Source organism: Pseudorca crassidens, chromosome 2 (assembly GCF_039906515.1).
Source record: "Pseudorca crassidens isolate mPseCra1 chromosome 2, mPseCra1.hap1, whole genome shotgun sequence".
Lineage (NCBI taxonomy): Eukaryota > Metazoa > Chordata > Mammalia > Artiodactyla > Delphinidae > Pseudorca > Pseudorca crassidens.
Genome location: NC_090297.1, coordinates 53,911,926 through 53,933,583, shown reverse-complemented (window position 1 = coordinate 53,933,583; position 21,658 = coordinate 53,911,926). Strand labels below are relative to the sequence as shown.

Here is a 21,658-nt window from a genome sequence, read left to right as displayed (position 1 = left end):
GTACTTAAGTTTTTAAAACTGCTAAAGTGCCCTTAAAGCAACCCAGAAGACCAACCCAACTGTACCTATGGGAGCTTCACTTGGGAAGGGCAAAATGGATTCCTTCTACTGTGATTAATTCTACAAATTCATTTACATGAGATTCAGAATTACATAAAGAAAACGTATTAATGTACATTTACAAAGCTTCAATTTTGTCTCATTCTTAGGAAAATGGGCTTAAGCACCACTTAAATGTTCATTTTATTAATTGCTGAACTATTCAGAATTATGTTAGAATTTAAAAAACAAGTAGTTTCTTTGATAACAATACATACTAATTGCCTTTACACTGAAACTTTAAACATTCTAAGGGAAGAGAATTTGGTTAAAATTTTCCATAATAATCCCCCTTTTATATATTCTTAGTGAGTGAGAAGAAACATTACAAATAACAATGGGTAAGCTGAGAAACTATACAGTATGTGCATTTCAAAAGAAGAAATAACGGACTAATACTAACCAAGCTCACCTGAGCTTCCTCACTCCAGTGCTTCCTAATTACAATCTTAAAACAAGAAAAACAGAAAGCAAACTAAAATAAGCATGTTAAAAGCAAATTATAACCAAAATAAGTATTTTAGTTAATAGGGGGAAAAAAATCTCAACGAGTCACAGATGTTACACTCATTCAGTAATCTTCCCAGCCTCCTCTGATATAGAAGTTCATCACACGTGAACACTAAATGTCACACTGTTTACGATGGAGTTGAGAACTCTGACAGAATCACCATTTTTCTTAGTATTTAGCATTTTTATTTTTCTTATCTGAAAAATGACAAAAATATATAACAACCACCTACAAAAGATGCTACAAATATTTTAATATGCAATAACAATACTCCTCTTACATAGTGATCCAAAAATACTCTTGTTCTGTTGACTTTCTTAGAAGACAATTTAAGGGTTAAGGTTTAACTTTTTTGTTTTTGAAGTATAGTTGATCTACAATGAGGTGTTAGTTTCAGGTATACAGCAAAGTGATTCACTTATACATACATATATATCTATGCTTTTAAAAATTCTTTTCCCTTATAGATTATTACAAGATATTTAGTATAGGTCCCTGTGCTATACAGTACGTCCTTGTTGGTTATCTATTTTATATATATATAGTAGTGTGTATGTTAATCCCAAACTCCTAATTTATCCCTCCTCTCCCTTTCCCCTTTGGTAACCACAAATTTGTTTTCTATGTCTGTGAGTCTATTTCTGTTTTATAAGTAAGTTCATTTGTATCATTTTTTTTAGATTCCATATACAAGCAATATCATGATATTTGTCTGTCAGGCTTACTTCACTTAGTACGATAATCTCTAGGTCCATCCATATTGCTGCAAACAGCATTATTTCATTCTTTTTTTGACTGAGTAATAGTCTATTGTACATATTCTTTAACCATTCATCTGTCAATGGACATTTAGGTTCCTTCCATCGTATATACTACTGCAATGAACACTGCGGTGCATGTATCTTTTCAAATTATAGTTTTCGCCAGATATATGCCCAGGAGTGGGATCGCTGGATCATACAGTAACTCTATTTTTAGTTTTTTAAGTAAACTCTATACTGTTAAGAGTAAGGTCTAAAATAAGTAACAGGACTTTCCTGGTGGCGCAGTGGTTAAGAATCCGCCTGACAATGCAGGGGACACAGGTTTGAGCCCTGCTCTGGGAAGATCTCATATGCCACAGAGCAACTAAGCCCGTGTGCCACAACTACTGAGCCTGCACTCTAGAGTCCATGAGCCACAACTACTGAGCCTGCATGTCACAACTACTGAAGCCCGTGCACCTAGAGCCCACGCTCTGCAACAAGAGAAGCCACCGCAAGGAGAAGCCCGCACACCATAACGAAGAGTAGACCCCGCTCGCAGCAACTAGAGAAAGCCCGCAGCAGCAACGAAGACCCAACACAGCCAAAAATAAATAAATAAATAAATAAATAAAATAAGTAACAGGAGTCCTGTTTTCAGATGAGGGAAGTAACTGAGTAAACTCAGACTTCAGGAGAGAAATGTTAGAATAAGTAATGTATGTAAGCCACAGGGATAGAAAAGTATTATATATGCATGCTGTCCTCTACTTGATTCCCATTAAGCATTTGATTATGTACACTAGTAATACTGAAATGGTGTGATTTTTTTTAAATTATTTAACTCTATACCCTGATATTAATTTAACTTTCTCTTGAGATAAAGAGTGCAAAGAAAATAATATATCTGTCAAAATTAGAAGACAAAAGGAAAATTAGAAGACATGGGATTGCAAACTAAATAATGATCACGAGTAATACAGCCTGAAGTAAGAAAAGGGTATTTGTCTCTCTCTTTCTGACTTACTTCACTCTGTATGACAGACTCTAGGTCTATCCACCTCATTACAAATAGCTCAATTTCGTCTCTTTTTATGGCTGCGTAATATTCCATTGTATATATGTGCCACATCTTCTTTATCCATTCATCCGATGATGGACACTTAGGTTGTTTCCATCTCTGGGCTATTGTAAATAGAGCTGCAATGGAATGACTATCCAAAGGACAAGTTATGGCTTGAAAGCAAAGGTAACACAAATTCCATATTTCATATGACAACTTTTAACTGGGCTTTTCCTCAGCACTCCTTTATCCCATTCCAGCTACCAATTAACTCCCTCCTTCCATTCACTAACAACTTCCTAAAAGTTGCTATGTCCACTTATTAACTCCCATTTAGTCCATTATGGTCTGGTAGTTAGGAAGCTCACAATGGCATCCTAGTGATCCTTTGTCTATTTTAAATTTTCATTCTACTTGACATGTCTAGAACTTGACACTGTTGGCCAGTCCTTATTTCTTAAAATTCTCTAATTCCCCAGCTTCCAGGATAATAACTTCTCTGGGCTCTAATGTTACATGATTTCTTCTCAGTCTCCTTTAATCATTACCCCTTCTCCGTGAAGATGATCAGTGGTTAAACCCGTTTTCTTCTGTACTACAGATGCTCCCAACTCTGTGGCTTCAACCATCATCTCTATCAACCTTTTGTAAAAATCAGAATAACCTGTGGAGCTTTAAAAAATACAGATGAAACTAGTTTCCAGCAACATGGCACACTCAGAAGGTCAGAAAAACACCTCCAATACAGGAAAAGTATGTATTTTTTAATTATTTATTTTATATATTATACATGTACAATTTTAATATATGGCTGAATCAGCAGCAAAATAAGAGAACTCCTTAGAGGCCAGAAACAACAAAAAAAGCATAGACCCAGAAGAGTAAGCATTTGTCCTGAGGGAATCCAATGATCTTTGGTGGCCTATACCCTAGGTACTGAAAAGCTCTATGCCATAAGTAAGGAGGCAAAGCCTGAGTACTTGAACAAGTAGGAATTCAATGTCAGAAAAATCTCTACTAGGATTAAAAATACGAAGCCTCTGAGGAGATGGTGAAGATAGTATTTATCTCTGCCTTGGCTCTTGGTATTACAGGAAAAAAGAAGTCTCCCAAAAATTCCTAACCATAAACCTGCACTCACCCAGTTTGGGGCCTGAATTTACATCAAGTATTTGCCAAAGGAATCTTAAGATGAGAATTCACTTTGACTTTTGTTAAAAGTGCCCCAGGTGCCTGGGAGGAGGCAACCCAAACCCTCTGTGGAGAAATACACAGTAAACTGAGGCCTCAAAGAATTCCCACAGATAAAAGTTCTAAGTCACATGAGCTCACAATTTTAAAAAATCACTAAACTCATGAAGAAACAAAATAACATAAGCAAGAGTCAACAACAAACTATGAAATCAGACTGCAGGTATTAGAAATTTCTGATAGGTAATATAAAATAAGCATGTTTAGTATGTTTAAAGATATAAGAGAAGACATTAAGAGTATGTTGAAGAACAAGAGATCTTCAGAAATGACCAAAAAGATCCGAAAAGGAAACAGGTAGAAGTTCTGGAAATTAAAAATGTAATAGTTGAAATTTGAAAACTCAATAGACAGGTTAAAAAAAAACAGATTAAACACAGCTAAAGAGAAAAGTAATGAACAGGAAGACAGATCTGATGATTATACAGAAAGCAGTATGAAGAAACTATGAGAAGGGAAAGACAAGCAATTATGAGGTATAGAGAGAATGAAAAGACCCAACATAGTTTGAACAAGGAGAATAGAAATGAGAGAGATGCAATATCTGAAGAGATAACAAAATTATGAAGTCAATGAGGTGAAGAAACTGTTGTCTATTTTATTCTCTGCTATATCACCTACCCTTGGCATAAAGTGAGTATCCTACACACACCTGCTGAATGGTTAAAAGAACAAAGATATAACATATATCTAACCAGAGTTCTACAAGGAAGAAAAAGTATGAAAAGAGACAGTTGGCTGAGCAGTTTCTAAACAGACACAAGGTACCATTCCTTAGAGTCAGAAATCCCAAAAAATCCTAAGATAAAATTTTTAATATTCACATGTAGATATACCATAGTGAAATTGCAGCAAGAGAGAAAAGACAAATCACCTACTAAGGAATAACAATTAAAATGACAGCTGATGTCTGAACATAAGCAACAGAAACTAAAAAACAATGAGAGAAGATTTTCAAAGTATTAACAGAAAATAACTGTCAATACAGAATTCCATACCCAGAAAAACTTTACAACAAAGAGCAAAATAAAGGTATTTTCAGACAAAAATGGAGTTTGCCAGCAACAGACTCTCACTAAAAAAAAAAATACCTCCCAAAAAATACCTCCCAGGAAGAAAGAAAATGATCTCAAAGACTTAACACGGCTTGCAGGATCTTAGTTCCCTGACCAGGGATTGAACCCACACCCTCAGCATTGAAAGCGCAGAGTCCTAACCACTGGACCGCCAGGGAATTCCCAAATCTTACAATTTTTAGAAGAAAATTTTAGAAAAATATCTTTGTGACCCAGAAGTAAGGAAGGATTTCTTAAAGATACAAAAGCACAAATCGTAAAGGAAAAAGATTGGTAAATTTCATTATTTTAACGTCAAAAATTCTTGTTCACCAAAAGACACTGTAAAGTGTGAAAAGATAAGCCATTACCTGGGAGAAGGTATCTGCAACTTGTACAAAGGTTAGCTTCCAGAATACAGAACACATAGGAAAAAAACAAAAGATAAAATATAGAATACATAAGAAAAAAACTAATATAAATGTACAAATGACATAAGCAAATATCACAGAGAAGGAAATACAAATGAGTAATAAACACAAAAGTATGCTCAATCTTTTAGAAATGAAATTCAAAATAAATGAATTCAGCAATGAAGGAAATTAAAATTAAAATCACAATAAAATATCGTTTCACACACTCCAGCCTGGCAAAAATTCAGAAGAATTTTTGCTGTGAAGAATGTGGAGTAATAGGAACCCTCCCACTTGGGAAGTGCCTCAATACTAGAAAGGCTCAGAATGGACCACCTACATAAAATTGGCTCTAGGAATTGGCACAAATGATTTCTGGTTCATCTCTTGCACTTGCTTTGTTCTAGCTCTGAGGTTAGGCATGAGCTTAAAGAGAAATTGGACAAAATACGATCTGTCTACTTTGATTCTAGCCAAGAAAAAGAAGTCCTGCTATTGGCCCTGCCAAGGTCACCACCAGGCTGCATTTGGAGTATGAAGCTAGAAACTAACTCTAATAACAAAGTGTTCTCTGTGACCAGCTTAAGATGGATTTATGTGTTCCTGTGCCCCCAGACAAAGTGCATCTCCCAAAATTCCCGCTTTTTTATATGACTAAAATGCACCCAAATCTTAACATAACCAAAAGAGAATTCATTACCTTCCCCCACTGAATCTGCCCTACCTCTCAGTTTTCAGTCTCAGTATCTCTAAACTTAGAAACCAGACTCATTCTCAAACTCTTCCTTCTTATTTATCCTTGCATACAATTAGTCATTAAATTTTGCTGATTTTTACCTAATGTGGCTCTCAAATTTAGTCACATTTTTACCTAATATGGCTCTCAAATTTAGTCACTTAGTCCAGGCCCTCATCATCCCTTTCCAAGACCACTGAAACCAGCTATGCATAACAACTTCAAATAAGCATTATAAACATACATGAGGCCACTGCACATAGATGCTACCATCAGTCTCTACACGTTCTACTCCAAACACCATGCTGCCTCTAAAGCTGTCTTCTTAAAAAACAAATCTGATTATGTGAGTTCCCGGCTTAAAAACCTCTACTGCCCAAAAGATAATTCCCTCACACAGCTCACAGTCTGCCTCAACTTTATTTCTGCCACCCCATCTCTTACTGTTCCACTTACCATGCACCCTGTATTCCAGTCACACCTACATCCTCACCAAACCTCAAAGAACTCTCATCCCTTGGTCATGCTATTTCCTCTTACTGGAGTACTCTCCTCACCTCCTTTTCTGCCTAGTAAAATTCTTCCCTCCTTTTTAGAACAAACTTTAATGTTATACAGCAAATCCCCTACACACTAATGAGTTCCATTCCGAGAGCACGTTCGTTAAGTCCAACAAAGTTAGCCTAGGTACCCAACTAACACAATCGGCTATATAGTACTGTACTGTAATAGGTATAATACTTTTCACACAAATAATACATAAAAAGCAAACGAACACAAAAAATAAAGAAAACATTTTTAATCTTACAGTACAGCACCTTGAAAAGTACAGTAGTACAGTACAACAGCCGGCATACAGGGGCTGGCATCGAGTGAACAGGCAAGAAGGGTCACTGACTGGAGGACGGAGAGGAGGTGGGAGATGGTAGAGCTGAAGGATCGTCAGTGATAGGAGACAGGGCAAGCTGCAATTTCACTCAGCCCTTACGTTGACGGCACAGGTTCTGGTTCCTTGCTGGATTCAATTTTACCTACCCTCTTGAAGAAACAATCCAGTGATGTCTGGGCAGTAGCTCTTTTTTTCTCGTCATAGATGACACGGTAGCACTGAATTGCATTCTGAATGGCTGTTGCAACCTTCGTGTACCATTCTACGTTCAGGTTCTGTGCCTCAAAACTAACTGCCTCCTCAAATAAAGAAAATCCCCTTGCCACTTCCTGCGTCGTGAATCTCTTCGGTGCTTCAGTTACTTCTTCTTCCTCTTGTCTCTCTCCGTCCTTTCTCTGGGCCTCCAATTCCTGGCACTTCCTAGCAGTACCAGCTATGTCACTGCTGCTTTTACACTTGCTTCTGGACATCCTGGGCTTGAAATAAAGATACTGTACTACTGTACTCTATACAGTACTGTACAGTAAAGTACACAAAAGCACAACCACTTGTAGAGGATGCACACGCGTGACAAGGTACGCCAGTCACGTAAACTAATTTACATGATTGGACAGGAGAACACACGTCCGCATCTTTGAAAGTTCACAATTTGAAGGTTCGTATGTAGGGAACTTACTGCATTCTAAGCCTTTCTCATCTGAATTAGAAGTCCCCTGTGCTCCCAGTCTACTTTGTTTATACCACACTATATTTTAATGCAATATATACCTACATGTCTGCCCTACCCACTAGACTGTGAACTTCTCTAGGGAAGTAAAAGTGTGATTCTAAGACCCAATTACAACATTTTGGGGGGGGGGTTCCCACACACATCCAGCAAGCAATTCTCTGGACACCACCTGGGTATCCGATATCTCAACTAAATTCTGACACTATCTACCTGGAGATAGCATTAGATCCTATAAGTTATGGGTTCAGTCCTACAAGACTGCATCCCACACCCCACACCCACTTCAGACACCACTGTCAAGACCCACGGCCTACAGGTTGCAGGTTGCCCCCTCCAACTCAGGGTGTCAATGGCAAATCCAGGTTATCACACGTACTTTTGACTGACAGGCTATAGATCAGAGGTACCCACAATCTCCTCTTTAGGTTCGATCAATTTGCTAGAGTGGCTCACAGAACTCAGAGAAACATTTTTCTTAACTAGATTACTGGTTTATTATAAAAGGATGTAAGTTGGGAACAGCCAGATGGAAGAGATGCATAGAGCAAGATGTGGGGAAAGGAGAGCAGAGCTTCCATGCCCTCTCCAGGCATGCCACTCTACCCGCATCTCCACGTGTTCACCAACCCAGAAGCTCTCCAAATCCAGTCCTTTTGGGTTTTAATAGAGGCTTCATTACATAAGCATAACTAATTAAATCACTGGCCATAGGCAATGATTCAATCTCTAACCCTTCCCCTCCCCTCCCCAGAAATCAGGGGGTGGGATTGAAAGTTCCCACCCTCTAAGCATAAGGTTGGTTTGCCTAGCAACCAGCCTCCATCCTTAAGTGGGGGACCCAAAGCCACCTCATTAACACAACAAAAAACAACTTTATCATCTCACTTAGAAAATTCCAGCAGTTTTAGGAGCTCTGTGCCAAAACCACAGATGAAGACCAAATATATATGTCTTATTATGAATCACAATATCACAGGTACATACCATGTATTATTCTTGGTCACCCTAAAGACCAGACCTAAAGATATGATCACCAGCAAGACCTATTTTTGCTGCACAGCAGACACTCGGTAAATATTTTGTAGTTAAATGATCTGATGTCAGGATCAAATGAGAAAACAGTTATGAATCACTAATGTGCTGATTATATTCCTACATTACTAAAAATAAAGCACAATCCATACATATTACCTCAATCCTCACAACAACTCTGTTAAAGTACATATTAATATTCATACTTTGTAGAAGAGGTACACAAGGTTCATGAAGATTAAGAACCTTCTCCAAGATCAGGCAGCCAACAGGTGAAAGAACTAAGATTTGAACCCAAGTCTATGGCTGCATTCAAGTGATTTTACTTCCTCAATATTCCTTAAATTCATTTCTCCATCTTTCAACTAACTGCCTTAGTTCAAGACTTCTTTCTCAGAGGCCAGAGAGCAGAGTTAAAGCACTGACTCTGGAATAAAATGTAATTATATTTGAGTCCCAGTTGTCATTTATTGGTTGTCTCATTTTCCACTTGTAAATTAGAGATAATAGCTATCTTCAGTGGTGTGGTATTAAGGAAAATGCTCAGTGTCTAGCATTTGGTAAATACTTAAAAAAGAGTAGCTCTCACTTCTATTATTAAGATTGTCTCATTTGTCTCTTTACACCCAACCTTCTTGCTACAATCATTTTTTATTACAATGAAAGTTATTTTTCTAAGACACAAATAATTTCCCGAGCTAACTGTATAGCCAAACCTCTAGCCATCCCTCCCCATCCTTTTCATTCCTTCTTTTTATGCTATCCAATACCAAACACTTCTAACCATGCTCTCATGCCATCTACCACGTCTTTGCACATGTTCTGCTGTCTAGAATATCTTCCCCATTTCATTTGCCTAGCAAATTCCAACTCATCCTTCAAACCTTGAACTCAAAAATCATCTTCTCTGAAAAGTTTTCTCCAGTGCATCCTGATCACTCATTTCTCTATGTTACCTTTGAACCTCACACATACTTCAACATTATAATTATCACATTGTATTGTGACTACTTATCTACTAAAATGTGGACTCTTTAAGTACTGGATCCGTTAAATATTTAAGTATTCACCTAGAATTTCTAGCACTTAGCATAATGCCTGGAACATGAGAAGTATTAAATAAATACTCACAAGGTTAAATTTAATCACATCCCCAGCCTCCAGGACCACACTCCATCAATTCCTCCTCCTTTTCTCTCACATCGTCCCCAATCTTATTCTCCACTGATCTCTTCCTTTCAATGTAGTAACATGCCTTCTCTACCCTACACAAACAAAAAAGCCTCTTTTGATTCTGCTCCCCCTTTGAAGTACTAGCTCATTTCTCTCTTCAATGCCTAATAGATAATTGTTTCTCAACCTGTCATCTTCCCAGTTAAAACACATCTTTGTTTTATCATTATCACAAAGCCCATGCTTCTATTTAGCTCTTATACAAATTCTATTTATTAGAATTAGATGCTTAAGTGTATTTTCTTGACTACACCAATAAAACCTAAAATTCTTCTCTGTCCCGGTCAGAAGACTATAAACTATTACCAAAAACTAAAAACCTCAAAAAACAAACAAGAAAAATGATTCAAAAAATTATTTACCTATCTTAAACGACAAATGCATTACCTGAGTAAGAATTAAGAGAAACTGTCCACCGTACTGTTAGTCCTAGTAAGACAACAGCTGTCATCAAGTAGCATTTCTCCATATTTCTTCTCAAATTTAGGGAGAGGAAAAATACCAGGACCAATGCTGGAATACTTTTAACACGCAGTCAATCACTTCTTTTCTCGATCAGAGAAATGTTATCAATTCTTTGGAATCAGGAATTTGAGAGGATTTTAAGTGATGCTTTGTTTCCAGTCAAATACTGATTTTTATGTCTATGAAGAAGTAGCCTGCAGAAAAAAAGACAAAAGATACCAAGAGTTAGCTGAGCATAGTACCTACAACAACAAACCCATTAAACCAAGTAGAAAGATGGAGAAGTGGGGGAAGCGGAGGCGGGGAATCGAGGAAAGGGGATAATTTTAAGTTCCTTATCCCCTAGTCCTCTAGTTGGGAAATGTACCTCAAAATGTAGCTCTCCCTATTAAATGTGACTCAATATATCTAAAGATATAGTAAGGATCTGCTCTCACAAGGAAATATTTCTGAGTGAAGAAAAACAACATAGATAGTAGGTCAGTTCTAAACAGAGAATTTTTACCTACAGGTAAAAACAAGACCACAAAGATAAACAAAGGGGTGATTTTACCTTTGGTGTAGACAGAAAGAGGACTTTTATCTTTATATTCAGCTTGAGAAAATCTTCCACTAAAGTAATTTATGTAGTTTGATTTTTCTTTTCTTCCAAAATATACTTGAACTAACTACACCTACTTTCCATTCTAGAGGATGAACCTTTGTCAGAATCAATAAGAATAGCCCCAACTCTTAAGAGAAAATACAAAAGCAGTAAAATATAATTAACCACTTACATGCTTCATTTTTTACTTTTTCCCTATTGGGTCGGGGTTCTAAAAGTTCAAAGATTTGAAAAATCATGGGCCGTTTTAACCACAGGATATAATTTAATTTACATATATTCAGAAAAATGCAATTAATATATAAATGAAAATTTTAGGGAAAAATTGGCATATTCTACCTACAGGTCAAAAAAGTATTTTCTTACTTAAAAATAGCAAGGGACAACTCTAGAACTAATAAGTCTAGCATCTCAATCAGGTAGAATGACTCAAAGCATTTAATAAGGCTATATTATTCAAATTTGGTTTATGTAAATTCCCTTTTTCTTTCCTCCCTCCTACTGCATCCACCTTTGATCATTCCACTGTTCATTAGAAATTCTACCACAGAGGCAAGGTAGGAGGAAAAATTAAAATTAAATCACTTTCCGATGTTGATTTCAGGTTTGACACAGTTTATAGGCCATTTATAAACTTTTCAAATCCTTTTTTAGTCTAACTCGAAAAGCCCCTTTTAACAACGCATTGCACTATATATTTCAGAATTGCAATACAACACTCTATTTTCTGCTGAGATATCAAGTTTAAAATTGACTTTACAAATGCTAATTCCTGGATTTAAAAATACAGCTTAACTAATATTCCATCTTGGAAATTTAAATCACTAATACAAACAAGTTAAATCAATAATCCACAACATGTAATAATCATAATAAACTTTAAAAGAACATAATGCTTAACTAATAACATGCTGATCAAGTTTTTTTGTTTTTTGGCTGCACCGCGTGGCTTGCGGGATCTCAGTTCCCCAACCAGGGATTGAACCCAGGCCCCCGGCAGTGAAAGCAAGGAATCCTAACCACTAGGCCACCACGGAACTTTTCTGATCAAGTTTGTTAAAAGCACAAAGATGGGGCTTCCCTGGTGGTGCAGTGGTTAGGAGTCCACCTGCCAATGCAGGGGACATGGGTTCGAGCCCTGGTCTGGGAAGATCCCACATGCCACGGAGCAGCTGAGCCCGTGCACCACAACTACTGAGCCTGCGCTCTAGAGCCCGCAAGCCACAACGACTGAAGCCTGTGTGCCTAGAGCCCATGCTCTGCAACAAGAGAAGCCACCTCAGTGAGAAGCCCGCACACCTGAACAACAACAAAAAAAGAGTAGCCCCCCAAGTAGAGGAAGCCAGCGCACAGCAACAAAGACCCAACACAGCCAAAAATAAACAAATAAATTAAAAAATAAAAAAAATTTAAAAATTAAAAAGCACAAAGGTGGAACAGCTGGCAGATGAAAGAATCATATCCAAAAAGATTTGGACAACATCTATGATGGACCAAATCTAACTCCAGAAATCATTACAGGGATAAATTCAAATAAATTCAAAGTTCTGCACTTAAATGAGAAAAAACCAACAAAAATCAACTGCTTGAGTATTTAAAGGGAGGCAACAGATAACAGATGATAATTATCAGTTCTGTATGGATCCAGAACTGATGACCAATATTATATTAAATATTAGAAAAACTTTTCTAACAACTAGAGCCGTCCAAAAATTAAATGAGCTTCTTCTTGAGAAAGGAGTTTCTCTTTGAAAGGTTCAAGCAGAAGCTAAGCAACAACCTGAAAAGAATATTTTAGAGAGGAGAACAGATAACTAATTTCTAAACTGTGTTTTAAATCTGATTTTTGGATGCATATTATGTATCTAAATTAATATAAATCCTGACAATACAAAAGATGATTTCGTCTCCCAACATGTCCTAATCCCCAGTAAGTGACAAGTATTGCCACTTTTGTAGGGTTTCTTTAATGAGTAAAATGGGTAGGCCTTCACATCCTCCACAAGTGGCTCATGTTAGAAACTGAAGGACATCAAAAACATCTCTTCCTGGGCTTCCCTGGTGGCGCAGTGGTTGAGAGTACGCCTGCCAATGCAGGGGACACGAGTTCGTGCCCCGGTCCGGGAAGATCCCATATGCCGCGGAGCGGCTAGGCGCGTGAGCCACGGCCACTGAGCCTGCGCGTCTGGAGCCTGTGCTCCACAACGGGAGAGGCCACAACAGTGAGAGGCCCGCGTACCACAAAAAACAAAAAACATCTCTTCCTGGCCTAATACATTACGCTTAGAATAAAATCCAAGTACCTCAGCCATAAGATCCTGCCTACCTCTCCAATTTCATCTCCTCCCACTTTCCCACAAGGTCTTCCCTCTTTCTAGAACCTGCCCATTTCATTCATACCTCAGTTCCTTTCCAATTCTATTCCCTTTGCTTGGAATGCTCTTAAGTCAGCTCACTGGCCAATCTTTTGTCATTCATCTTATACCTCAAGTCATCCCCTCAGAAAGTTCATCCCTGACCACCCTTACTAAGGTTTCCACTTCTTACTGTTTGTACCGTTACCTTTATTTTCTTCCTAATTCTTTTCACTATCAGAAATTATATTTTCACACAACATGAAACAATCTCACAAACATAATCTTGAGTTTAAAAAGCTAGACACCAAAGAATGCACACCATATGGTTCCATTTACAAAAGGCTCATAAATAGGCAAAACTAATCTGTGGCGTTAGAAATCAGGAAAGAGGTTACCTTTGGGGAGGAAAGGTCTCCAGGAAGGTCTTCTGAGAAGACGCTGTGAATGTTGCTTCCTGATTTGAGTGGTGGTTAAAAGATGTGTTTACTTAATGATAAATCAACTAGTTACAATTTATGATTTGTGTACAGTATTTTCTTGTACATGTTATATTCCAATTAAAAAGTATAAAGGAAATTACATTTATTTGCCAACTAGAATATAAGTTCCAGGCAAGGAGGGATTCTCCTACCTTAGTCGTGGCTGGGTTCCCTGCGCTTAGAACAATGTTGGCAGAAAGCAGGTACTCATAAAGTATTATATTTGCTGAATGGAGATCTTCGTGTGTGAAGGGAAGTACCTAATTTTACTGAGCACTTTATGGTCAAAGATATTCTGTGAGACTTTTAACCGATCTCTTCTCCTTGAACAGTAAAAAGGGTTATTACTTTTCCCATCTGTAAAGCAAAGCACAGTAACTTCCTAACCCATCCTCGCGCCACGAAGTTGCCACGCGGGCAGCAGAGGAGTTTTCCGTCCTACTTTGCCCCGAGGGTGCGTCTGGACAGAAAAAAAAAAGTCTGCCGTCCACGTCCCAGGGCTGAACTTGCTCCTTTCAGCCTGAAAGGTGCCTCCCCCAGGTGGACACCACAGCCAGGGACTACTGCTATCCCAGGTGAGCACGTCTCGCCAAAGGGACCCCTCCTGATGTGTCTCTCCCTTTCTCCGGCAGGCCAGACCCTCAGGACCGCAGGAACAAGGGTGCCAAGCCGCTCCAGCCCAAGGTCCCCCCACCATCACCGCGTCCCCCAGCCGACTCCCAAGCGAGCCTGCGGGCTGGTCTGCCGAGGCCTCGCGTGCCGTTCCTCTGAGCGAAGCGGTGCCGGGAGCCGGGCCGCCAGCCCCAGTCTCTCCCCACCCCGGCCGCGCGCCCCAGAACAGCAGTGACCCGACCCCTTACCCCGCCGCCCGCGGAACGCGGGGATTCGCGCCGCTGCGGGTCCCAGGAAGGCGCCTGCGCGCTCGCCACCGCGGTGGAGTGCCCTGCCGGCCTTCCTTCCGCGTCCGCGTGCTCGCGCGCCGCCCGCGTGCCCTGCGCGGGAGCGAGCCCGTCGAGCGTGAGGGGAGGGGCGGGGAAAAGGCGCGGAGAGGAGGCGGCCGGCTTTGGAGGCGGAGTCCCAGCGGCTGGAACCCGAGAGGCCTGGTGTCCGGGTGAGGCTCGGGGCAGGTGGAAAGCCCCTTGCTCTTCTTTCCTGGGATCGGGGCCAAGGCCTGAAAGGCTGCTTAGTCCACGGATTCCTGTCAGGGGCGCGTCCTGGCTCGCTTCCCACAGTGAACAGCCCCATGGCTAGTCCTGCTTTACTTTCCTCAAGCTACATGCTTGCGAAGAAGAAGGTATTAAGGCTGGGAAGTCAATTCATGGAAGAAAGAGTATTGAACGTACAGCCATTTTTTTTTTTTTTTTTTGCGGTACGCGGGCCTCTCACTGTTGTGGCCTCTCCCGTCGCGGAGCACAGGCTCCGGACGCGCAGGCTCAGCGGCCATGGCTTACGGGCCCAGCCGCTCCGCGGCACGCGGCATCTTCCCGGACCGGGGCACGAACCCGCGTCCTCTGCATCGGCAGGCGGACTCTCAACCACTACGCCACCAGGGAAGCCCCAAAAATCATGTTTTATTAAATCTAATTGGCTCTGTCAGTTGTAAGAAGCACCACTATTTTATGCACCACTGAGAAACAAAAGTTACCATCTAAACTTCCTATGATTGTAAAACACATATAATTTCAGAAATATCAATACATGATAAAAGATGTATCTTCAAATGATTACAGTTGGTATCAGTCTCCTTTCTGCCTCCCAACCCAATAGCTTCTGACACAGTATTTAGAACAAAGTTGATGCTTAAAATGTTCATTGAATAAATAGTGGAAGGAACGTCAAAGCCTCTAATTCATACCTGAACTACCCCACCATTACATTTATATACCTACTCCTGCTCTTTCCCTCCACTAGGTACTACCACCTCTGAATGTCCAGTGCCTATATATAACAGATGCTCAGTAAATGCGTTTTGAATGAGGTCATTAGGGTAGAACCAAATTCTTTATGACTGTTATCCTTATAAGATGAGGAAATTTGGCGACGGACATGCCCACGCGCAGAGGACAATGTGAAGACATGGAGAAGATGGCAGTCTACAAGCCAAGGAGCGAAGTCTCAGAAGAAACCAACCCTGCTGACACCTTGATCTCAGACTTCTAGCCTCCAGAAGTATGAGAGTATACATTTCTGTTGTTTAAGCCACCCAGTCTCTGGTTTTCTGTGTGGCAGCCCTAACAAATCAGTACATACCTTATCAAAGGTACTCTGAATACTCAATGTACTAGGCAAACTTCCTCACACAAATCATACTTTTATAGTAGTTTCTAGTCCCGTCCCCAGATCACTTCCACTTATTAAGAAAACAAACCCTTTTCTATATCAAGCCCAGCACTTCCCTGATTCTAGGTGAAAACCATTCATCTGATCATAGCTGTTTTCTGAAATAATTTTTTCTTCTCTGTACATCTTCCTCAATTGACCCTTTTATGTCATTTGCCATTCTTCTGAAATCTCCAGGTTTCATCATACCTTTGCCTACTCCGGGGAATAAGTCCACCTAAGCAGCATAGAGTTAGAGTGAACCTCCAAATTTCCATGTAGCCATTGGCAAAATAGTCTTGTCTTTTATATGCTAAAAGTTGTTCATATCCAATTCACTTGATCCTCACAATAACCCTGAGAATGGTAGAACAGGTATTATTATCCTTTTTGGACATACAAGAAAACTTGACATCAACATTTCCCAATGTTCCACAGAACTGTCATTCAGTGTGATACCTATTGTCAAAGAAAAAAAAAGGTAAAAGAAAAGTATGGGGACCATCTTTTGATACAGAGATAAGTTTGAAAACAATGGGTTACACAAATCTAAAAAAGGATTCTTTACTCCAGGTTTTCTCAGAGGCTTTTGTGTGTTATTGTAAGTCATGACTCTCTAAGAGAATACAGAATTTTCAGACATTAACCATGAAATCCTATCCCCACACCCCAACCCCACTCTGACATCCCACCCTACAGAGTGGTTCATGAAACACTTTTTGGAAATGCTGGTTTGAGACCTGGTGTAATTTCCCTAAGAAATACAGCAAATAGATGTCAGGACTATAATTAAACATGAATCTTAGTTACTTTCATTCATTTTCAAGTCATTTTCATTTTTTGCACCCCTAAAAAAAGACAAAATATTGATGAAGACTGTCCTTAGTATGATTATGAACTTTGAAAATTAATTATAAAACAAAATTAAGTGGAAAAAAATAAATCCCCCAAAACCAGAAATAGAATGAAACAAAAGAAATTTGGATACAATGTGTATCCAGTTGGTGGCTCAACTACACAGAGAATAAATGTTCCAAGTGACTTTATTATTTCTTCCTTTTTGGCCATGCTGCGTGGCTTGAGGGATCTTAGTTCCCCAACCAGAGATCGAACACGGGCCCCCAGCAGTGGAAGTGTGGAGTCCTAACCACTGGACCACTAGGGAATTCCCCCAAGTGACTTTAAAACACTGTAATTTAATGATGTATCCCAAGTGCAATATACCCTAAGAAAAAAAAGATCTGTTAAAAAAAATTAAATGATTGTTGTTAGTAACTCATGTTGTTGGCATTAGGATTAGTGTGATTCTAAGACTACTGTATGTGTAAAGTGGGGTAAAGAAAATGAAGATTTATGTGGTATTCAGACTCTACCATCCCGGTATTTTGATACCAGGATTCTTGGTGTGGGAAAGGAGTAAAAGGTGTAAGATAGAAGTTAAGTATCAATATGAACTTATGATTTATTTTACCTAATTACTGAAGAGAAAAAAGGGAGGGAGGGAGGGAGGAAATATTTCCTAGCTCTTTTTACTGAAAAGACTAAAAACAAAGTCCAATTCAATAACAATGAGCATCCTTAGCATACAGACTGTAGTCTTGAAACACCATTTCTACTAAAAAGGAAAGGGAGATCACAAGAGAAGTAGCTAATTACAGGTTTGGAAAAGAAATACATAAAAATAAATCTGGAAATTTGTGTTCACCAGGTATCAAGGAAACTATCAAAGACTACTAGGGTCAATGTCAGAAAGACTCCAGAGCCACCTTGAAGAGACTCCCGAGGGCCATGGATGGGACACACTGAGCATCGGTAAGCATAATAACTGCAATGGATTGAAACACATCAAACGTGAATTGTCTGTCACATTGTCCATGCGCTCGTAAAGATACTTTAAAAAAAGAAAAGGTCACCAATGGAGGAAGCTAGCAAACCACTCATTATTTTGAAAACTGGTAAATAAAGAAAAAGAATCAAGTAGTTATTCTGTCTTTGTTATATAAATTATTCTGGTGGGTAGCCAAATAGTTGATACGGGAAAGATTCTCTTTATAGAGTATTCAACTTACCTTTCTCTTCCCTCTCCCCTTCCTTCCTCTCCCTTCCCTTCCCTCTCCCTTTTTACACACACACACACACACACACACACACACACACACGCACACGCACAGAATCACCCTTGTTTCAAACCACCAAATAGCCTTATAGATGAGATGAAATGTTTTGGGAACTTCAGAAACTAAGCCCCTATTTGAAAGAGACCAAAGTGGAATCAACATAAAACTGCATTATCTGCTGTGAAAGTATAATTATTTAAATTTCTTTACTGCTTAAATGAAGCTAATCAAGCTCATCTATAATTACTTATGGATATATTCATTTATTCAACAAATAGTTTTTGAATAAATAACCTGCCCTTAAGGTGTTTATAGACCAGTATTGTATACAGCCCAGGAGAATATAAATTCCTGTTATTTTTGCTGTCAATTTCAGATGCCACTTGGAATTACTCTCATACAAATACAGATTTTTCAACTGTATATATGTACATAATCATACATATAATTTTGTCAATTTGGGCCATAAAATAAATAATACACGTTCCTGCCATATAGTTGGAATGGTGTTATTGTCACAGAATCTAGGAACAATTCTAAGAACATCATTTTTATATCTTTATTTTTATCCAGATGTTATTTAAATAAGACAGAAGAAATAGAAATGTATAAAGGTCCACAGATATAATTTGGTATGGAAGTCGAAGCTTTATAAACTCATAAGATTTTAAAATTCTGTTTTTAAAAGTTATTAAAATATAGGATGGTGCTTATGTCTTTACAGATAAAAAGAGATCTTTAATGTGGCAATGCAATATATTCATGGGTTCATGGACCCCCACACCTTCAAGGAGTGTCATAAATCTACATCTCTCTCAGTCCAGGACTTTGAATTTAAATTTAAATATATGACATAACTTAGCCCAACATATTTTGGAGAATTACAAACATCTATAATTTCCAATAATGAGAAACACTGATGGGCCGATGTTTAAGCAGATTTGTAAAGCCAATGTGATAACACAAATGCAATTTTATTACTTTATCTTCAGTGTCTTTCACAACTGAGTGGACTGTCACACTCTATTATGTGGCCCACAGATCCACTGGCTAGAGCTATCATGGTACTTGTCTAAAATGGTCTTTGAAAATGAAAATTTGGGCTAAATATAAAGGAGGCAACCTGCCAGTAAGAACTATTCAAACCAAAAAGTCTCCCCAAGGGAAATGATAAGAACTCCGTTTTAAAATCATATAAATCAAGATGGTAGGAGGTTCCAACTTGTAAATTTTACAGTAAATACATCAAGATGTAAAGTCAGATTTTTAAGTAAATTTTTATTTGTAGTAAAGAATGAAAGCCCATACCAGAAAAACAGGTAAGTCACAAAATAAAGCCTTGCTTCCTAGCTTTTGCTCACCAATTTTTTTAAAAAGATTACCAAACTAAAAAAGAGCTCTGAGGAGAGGGGCAGGACACAAAATACATAGGATGTGATTTTTTTTTTTTATCACCATTTTGTTTTACAGTGGGTTTTGGGTTTGGTTTTAATGAGAAAGGAGATGGCAGATATTGTCAGTAGTAGCACTCTGCCTCTAGGAACTTGGATTTAAAAATCTAAATGAGATAACACATGTGCCCAATAATAGTAGCTACTACATAAATCACCTGAATGATTCTCATAAAATGAAGGGAAGAACCTAGGTGCTTTGATGGTGTGAAGGAAAATAATCCTTTCTGGATATGCAGTGAAGGCAGGTTTGGAAAAAACTATCTATAAAAAGTTATTTCCTATAATTGATGGAGTTAGTTTTCTGGAATAAGAGCTGAACTGAACAGAACTAAACTATTATTGAATCCACAGTAGTCAGTTCATAACCTCTGGGTGCCCTTCCTCCTCCTCTAGGATTTCTTTCAGGATCTGGAGAAGAGGGCTAGGAAAAGGAAAACATTCTCTCCCTTCAGTTGACACCTGCAACCCAAGAACATACGATAAGAAAAATTAAAAACAAACAAACAAAAAACAGCCGCAAGTTTTTCCCAAAACCCCTATACAAAGCTGTAGTAGAGTATCATTGTGTTTACTATCCAAATAATGGAGCTCTTGTTCTTTATAATTGTTCTTGGGAAAGAATGGAACTATTGCATTACCGTAGGTATGCATTTGGGCTGATTGCGAGGTTGGGGCCAGAGAGTACTAAATCCTATTCAAATAAATGAGGGGGCTGGAGAATAAATGTGTGAACAGTGATTCTCCAAAATAGACCCCAGTGAAGTGCAATTACGATTTATCAGATACCCTGCATTTTCCTCTCCATAGACTTCTACAGAACACTGTGGTTTAAATGAAATGCACCAAGGCTGGTATCTAGTTACATTAAGCCCTAATTTGACTCCTTGGTTTGTTCTCTGCGGGAAGCTTTCCTGTCTGTGTATACTTCTCTTCCCAAATGAATTTTCCCTAGAGGCATCAGGGAAGTGGAAAGTCTTTCTCTGGAGGCTCCTTTTTTAATTTTTGCCTTACTTTTTGTGAAATACTCAGTTCCTTTAAGCCATTTCACAGTGTAAGATTTAATTACATTCTGGTTTGCTTTTTTCCTGGGCTCTCCTTGGTGTTACCGATTTGATCAAAACCACCAAGCAGAGATTTTTATTGAGTCCTAAAACCTAAGACATCCAGATCAAATTTTGGAAAACTTTGTGTTCTTAATAAACTTCTCTACTTTCTCAGCACGCTTATCTCACATTGAATGAATAAAGTTTTGGTAGTTGTTTAAATAGATTAAACGTCACACTTTAAATAGAAAGAGAAGGCTCTGCCTAACTGACCTATTTTTCATCTGTGATTTAGAAAAAGGTGAGATTAGCATGGATATTGCATTTTCAAGGACCTCACCACTATTAAATAGACTGTTAAGTGCATTTTATGGCTGAAGAGTCTGTTCCCAGTTCAGTCTACAAGACGTGCTAAGTTCATCTCTACCTGCTACATTGAACATTCACTGACTAAAATACTTTCTGTGGATGTAATACCTATGCTCTGTATCTTTTAAGTATATAACTCTTAATATTTTAGGACTAGTAAAACATAACTCAATAAAAGTCCCAAGAATATGTGTTGTCCCTCAAGAAAAATACAGTGTTCTTATTTATCCAATGATATACATCCTGTGCTCCATTAGCTGCTGCATATCATAAGGTGACCAGATGTTGAAAAAATAACATAGGCACTCATAAAATGAGACTCCAAGTCTTATTTAAACCAAAAAAGCAACAATAACTGGTTAAAACTGCATCCTCACATCAACTCAACTTGTTCTCAGGATTTCAAGGCTCTGAAAGGAGTAGTTTATGGGCTTCTAATGAACAGAAATATTTTACCACTCATGCTTACTGCAACTTGGGCCACCTTGAGCATTTTTCTCTTGTTGTTGTCTTTTAAGGAACTTCTGCCTGGCTGTTTGCCTTTTTATTTAGGTGATCTTTGAACACAAAAGAAAATGTCAATGAATGAACATAAGATAAACCTTTAATATAAAAATTAAAAATACTTACATAGGGCTTCCCTATGTGGCGCAGTGGTTGAGAGTCCGCCTGCCAATGCAGGGGACACGGGTTCGT

At 38.6% G+C, this 21,658-nt stretch overlaps 1 protein-coding gene across 5 annotated transcripts in view; it reads right to left on the bottom strand.

The window, feature by feature from the left end:
• ALG6 (ALG6 alpha-1,3-glucosyltransferase) overlaps positions 1-14,647 on the bottom strand; it is a 57,597-nt gene extending 42,950 nt beyond the window's left edge. For 3 of the 5 annotated variants that reach the window (XM_067726400.1, XM_067726403.1, XM_067726404.1), the window contains exons 1-3: positions 14,521-14,641; positions 13,813-13,983; positions 10,143-10,414 (exon numbers count right to left, since the gene is read on the bottom strand). In XM_067726400.1, coding sequence (XP_067582501.1) covers positions 10,143-10,224 — 82 coding nt within the window. In that variant the 5' untranslated portion in view covers positions 10,225-10,414; positions 13,813-13,983; positions 14,521-14,641. Of the gene's footprint in view, positions 1-10,142; positions 10,415-13,812; positions 14,018-14,520 lie in introns of all 5 variants that reach the window. The other 2 variants (XM_067726401.1, XM_067726402.1) reach the window with 2 other exon arrangements.
• Positions 14,648-21,658: the final 7,011 nt, after the last annotated feature.